The 5,544-nt window shown below is 32.1% G+C and overlaps 2 protein-coding genes across 2 annotated transcripts in view; both read left to right on the top strand.

Moving 5' to 3' along the window:
• LOC108578956 (40S ribosomal protein S6) overlaps nucleotides 1-495 on the top strand; it is an 11,383-nt gene extending 10,888 nt beyond the window's left edge. Inside the window, exons 4-5 of the mRNA XM_017942379.1 lie at nucleotides 10-210; nucleotides 295-495. Of these exons, the coding sequence (XP_017797868.1) occupies nucleotides 10-210; nucleotides 295-492 (399 nt within the window). The 3' untranslated portion in view covers nucleotides 493-495. The remainder of the gene's footprint in view (nucleotides 1-9; nucleotides 211-294) is intronic.
• Nucleotides 496-3,002: 2,507 nt separating this feature from the next.
• Nucleotides 3,003-5,392, top strand: LOC108578974 (nucleolar GTP-binding protein 2). Its single transcript, XM_017942399.1, has 2 exons — nucleotides 3,003-3,077; nucleotides 3,252-5,392. The coding sequence occupies exon 2, from the start codon at nucleotides 3,257-3,259 to the stop codon at nucleotides 5,390-5,392; it is 2,136 nt and encodes a 711-aa protein (XP_017797888.1). The 5' UTR covers nucleotides 3,003-3,077; nucleotides 3,252-3,256.
• Nucleotides 5,393-5,544: the final 152 nt, after the last annotated feature.

Raw genomic sequence — 5,544 nt, 5'->3', positions numbered from 1 at the left:
TTTTTACAGGATATTCCAGATTTAACTGACAAAGATGTACCAAGACGTTTGGGACCTAAGAGAGCAAGCAAAATTCGTAAACTCTTTAATTTAAGTAAGGATGATGATGTACGTCGGTTTGTTGTAAAGCGACCAATACAAAAAGAAGGCAAGAAACAGCGCACTAAAGCTCCTAAAATTCAACGTCTCATTACCCCAGTTACTCTACAGGTATATATATTACTCATATATTATTGCTTCATTAAGATTCTATTCAAGTAGTGAATTTATAACAAAATACAAATATTTTTACAGAGGGCGCGACATAGATTGGCTTTAAAGAGAAGGCGTAGCTTGGCCCGCAAGCAACAAGCCGCTGAATATGCAAAATTATTAGCACAGAGACAAAAGGAAGCAAAGAACAGACGCCAAGAAGAATTGAAACGAAGGCGCAGCGCTTCTATGCGAGATTCTAAATCATCCAGTCAGTCAGCACCCACCACTCAAAAGTAAAATGACTGCAATGTTGTATTTACAACTTAATAAAAAAATCTTCACTTATGTTGTTATATTTAATATATCCTTACTTTTTAATACATAACTTCAAAATTTTTACGTTTCTAAAATGAATTATAACAGTATGTTATAATAAAATATATAACAGTATGCTACTAATTAGAAAAAATTATTAATATATAAGTTTTGAATTATTAAGGTCCGTGCAAACTAGGATACAATCACTGGTCAATCGTCTGACGCTGATATGTATCCTGACAACTAAAGTAATGTCGCCAAGTGATTGTAAACCTAATTTCATTAGTCGGCATGACATCAAACAAAATGTATCTGCAAACATCGGCGACTATCAAATTACAGTGTTTACAGTGATTGTATCCCAGTTTGTACGTGCCTTTACAAAAGACACTAAAATAATCTAATAATAAATTGATTTTATAATAAAAAATAAAACAATATAGAAACATAATAAAATAAACACTAAGTTAGAAATTGAACCGTTTCAAATACCACTGTAATAAAACTTAATTATAATGCGTATAAATATTCTTTGCACGATTAAGGGTTGAGTGTTTTAATACTCTACCGGCGTTGATCTTGTCTCAAGGATTACAAGTGAAAAGTAGAATATTTCTTTAATATTGTAGTATCCACGGTTCGCAACTCATACGAACCATCTATGAAGTCTACACTCTGCGATTCTGATTCAAATCACCTCCCTAGCTCCAACGCACTTACTGATGTAAATAAGTACATATAGTTTTGATCCGTAATAAGCAAGTCGATCGGGACTGGCCAGTTGCTTATTATGGATTAGTATGCTATTCGGCTTGATTTTGTTCTCGAACGGGACAAGAGAACATGGAGAGCGAACGAGAGGCTCGAGATATGTATAATACACCAGGATCGTTAATACTAGAGTGAGAAAGAATTATATATATTTTATTCTTCTTCAACTAAACGACGTCACTGTTCATTCGGCCGTATAGATTTATGGCTTCTCGTTTGTATGGACCTCTCACTCGGCAGCCGACTTCAAATAAAGAAGAAGAGATAGCGAGTTGCTTATTACAGATCAACACTGTATTCATAGTGAACTAAATGACAATTCTATACCTATATAATCATAATTGTACTTTATATTTAAATATAGCTTGCATCCATTGTATCATAGAATAAAAACCTTAGCGTACTTTTAAATTATAATTTGTATGTAAAGTGACGGACGTTGTGCATGCGCGCGTAAATTCCCGAAAACACCTAGAAAGCTCAAACTAATCATCCTTCAATTGTTTTTCCATTATGCTAATATCTACGTAAATACGTTTTCCACACAGTACGCGGTCACTCACGTTATGACTGTCAGATAATTCATACATTTCTTTCGTATTCATATTTTATGTACTCGTTTCAAATCTAAGTTTAGTCACGAGCTTTGCTCTCCAATTTTAGTCGTTCCATATTTTAATTGTATTTCTTTAGTTTTGTTTTACTATTAAAATATACTTAAATTATTTAAATTCAACCACTAGTTAAATTCTTAATCCACTGTTAATGTCTTAACCGTTTGATTCAGAATCCGCGAACCTTGTCAATTATCAGACATAAATCCACATATCGTCTTTAATTCATTTCAAAAAGACAGTTTATCACATTGACGCCACCTTCCTCGTTGACGACGCTGCTGTGTTACCACAGACAAGGTACAGGATAGACCTAACACCTAACGTATTTTTGTGTTCAACATTCTTAAATACTGATCGTCTAAAAAATCAGAGCTTTTGTTATGCTCTGTACGATATAAAGTGGTGAGTTTAGGAATTACATACAATCCAACCACAAAAAATGGTAAAGTCGACAAATGTACAAAATCCATACATACATATTTATATTGGATTGCTTGAGTAAAACTGTTCACAATCTTTTGACAGCAGTAGAATACGTGCATGTGATGAATCATCTACTAATAAACAATTGCGTTATTTTCTTATTTGTAATTTCATAGTTACGTTTAATTCCAATTCCAACCACTACTAATGTTGTAATTTTATTCTATGCTGAATCGGTAATGTTGATAACGACACGAAAATGGTTAGGGTTTTCTCGGTCCCAAAACCTCCGGACAAAAAATCCCATAAGATATTAGGTGTATCCTGTGGTGTACCCGAAAGCATTTGAAAATGATTTCTCAGGGCCCCTCAGCATGCACGACGAGGAGAGGCGGTGTCTATACAAAATTTTCCCCATGTAAAAAAAAAAGGAGTATCCTGTGGTACGGGCCACGAGGTCGAAATAGTTTCTGATCTTTGTTCACTCACGTCTCGTGGTACAAGTAGGTTGTCCCTCGCCTAGTTATATTTTTTTTTCTTCGCGGAAAGAACAGGAGACGTAACATAATAATAGTTAAAAATATTAACGTTTTTATCAAAATCTCTAGTAACCAAATTCACTATAGTATAAACATGCACTACTATGTATATAGATAACTTATTCTATGAAACTATACACGTGTGTAATCTTAATCGTACATGACAGTCAAAATATATATATAATTTGTTATAATAATTGTACATAAAAGAAAGGTAAATGAATTGATTTACTTTCTAATAATTTTAATTAATTACGAAGTATGAATGTAGTTATAAGAACAGTATGAATTATAATACATGTTAAGTTATATATATATATATGAATATGAATTATTGAAATTAATACAAAATAAATAGAAATCGAATTAAAAACATACACTTTTTCAGATAAAATGGCAAAATTACATACAACAAATAAACCTCCTCGGAAGGAGGGATTTAATCGTTCTGGACATAGTATGAATCCTGAACGACCCACAGAGGGATTAAAAGGTGTAGCTAAAGTCAGAACAAAAGCAACTATCAAAAGATTACAAATGTATCGTAATCAAAAACCAAAGCGTGACCGTACAGGTAAAATAATTAGCCCAGCACCATTCCAAGGGTGGCAACCATCTGGTACTATGTCTCGTGTTGAACCTTCACAAAGATGGTTTGGGAATTCAAGAGTCATTTCTCAAAATGCATTACAAAAGTTTCAAGATGAATTAGGAAAAGCAATGAAAGATCCTTACAATGTTATTATGAAACCTACACAATTACCAGTAACTTTACTAAATCAAAAAGCTGCAAATGCAAGGGTACATGTATTAGATATGGAAAGTTTTGAAAGTGTTTTTGGTCCAAGGAAGGTACGAAAAAGACCAAATTTGACAATATCATCATATGATGAATTACAAAAATTAGCAGAACAGAAGGAAGAAACATATAACATGGAAAAGGATTCTAAAGATGTTGATCTTGTACGTCCAGATACTGGTGTCAAAGATGCTCAAAGAGACTGGATCATGTCTGCAGGACAAAGCAAAAGAATTTGGAATGAATTATATAAAGTTATAGATTCGTCTGATGTTATTTTACAAGTATTAGATGCTAGAGATCCTTTAGGAACTAGATCTCCTCCAATAGAAAAATACCTCAAAACAGAAAAGCCTCACAAGCATTTAATGTTCATCTTAAATAAAGTAGATCTTGTTCCAACATGGGTTACACAAAGGTGGGTTGCAATTTTAAGTGCTGAATATCCAACAGTGGCATTTCATGCTTCAATGACACATCCATTTGGTAAAGGTTCCCTAATAAATTTATTGCGTCAGTTTGCAAAGTTACATACTGATAAGAAACAAATCAGTGTAGGTTTTATAGGATATCCCAATACTGGTAAAAGTTCAATTATCAATACTTTAAGGTCGAAGAAAGTATGTAAGGTAGCTCCAATAGCAGGTGAAACAAAAGTATGGCAATACATCACTTTGATGCGTCGTATTTATTTGATAGATTGTCCAGGTGTAGTTTATCCATCAACAGAAACCGATGCAGAAAAAGTTTTGAAAGGTGTAGTAAGAGTAGAACTTGTTCAAAACCCAGAAGATTATGTTTCGGAAGTATTGTCGCGAGTAAAAGAAGACTATATATGTAAGACTTATAAAATTATGGAATGGGACAATCATATTGATTTTTTGGAAAAATTAGCACGCAAAAGTGGAAAATTATTAAAAAAAGGAGAACCAGATATTACTACTGTGTCACGAATGATCTTAAATGATTGGCAACGTGGTAAATTACCGTTTTATGTCCCGCCTCTTGGCTTTAAAGAACCATTAACAAAAATAGCAATTATTGATGAACTTCCTGTTGAAAACAATAATGGTGAAAGAGATGATAATAACATTGATACAGATAAAACAGAGAATACACAAAACAAAGAACCACCAAAACTTCAGTTATCTGTAATACAAGATTTTCAAAAGATTAGAGTTGGCTTACCATATTCGGGTAATGATGTTAAAAATGATCTTTACATTAAACCCAATGGATCTGTGAGTAACAAAGAAAATAAAGATGCAGAAGAAACTGTTTCAATTTTATCTGATCTGATTGATACTAATGATATCAGTCAAACTAAAAATAATCAAAACACTCAATTAGAAGAAGCATCATTAATGGAAGATAAGGAAGATAATGAATTTAATAGACATTCAGAAAAGGAAGAATATTCTAGTGATGAAATTCATCTACCATTAGAAAAAGATACTTTATTACAAAGTGCATATAATATAGTAGAAGAAGAATATGATTCTAGTGATAGTGAAATGCTTAACACAAATACTGCATCAAGCAATGGTACATTTAAAATTTCTTCTAAGATGGAATCATCAATGAAAATAGAAAAAAAATTAACAAGTAAGCAGCGACGAGCTATAGAAAGGGCCAGTAAAAGAAAGAAAACTGGTAGCAATTTTTATGAAGTTACTAATGTAAAAAATAGGAATAGAAACAGAAAAATCCCCAAAGTTAAACGAAAATAATTCATAAATGAAAAGAAAACAATAAGAAAATGTAAAATGTTGTTAATGTAATTAATGATATTTGTTCGCATAAACTACAATATGTAAATTCTGTTTTTTTTGTCATTTTCCGTCTTTATATTATATTTTTTCAAATATATGTATTAAATAAA

Source organism: Habropoda laboriosa, unplaced genomic scaffold, assembly GCF_001263275.1.
Source record: "Habropoda laboriosa isolate 0110345459 unplaced genomic scaffold, ASM126327v1 scaffold30, whole genome shotgun sequence".
NCBI classification, from domain to species: domain Eukaryota; kingdom Metazoa; phylum Arthropoda; class Insecta; order Hymenoptera; family Apidae; genus Habropoda; species Habropoda laboriosa.
The sequence above is the reverse complement of the archived record's forward strand: the minus strand, read 5'-3'. Positions and strand labels throughout refer to the sequence as shown.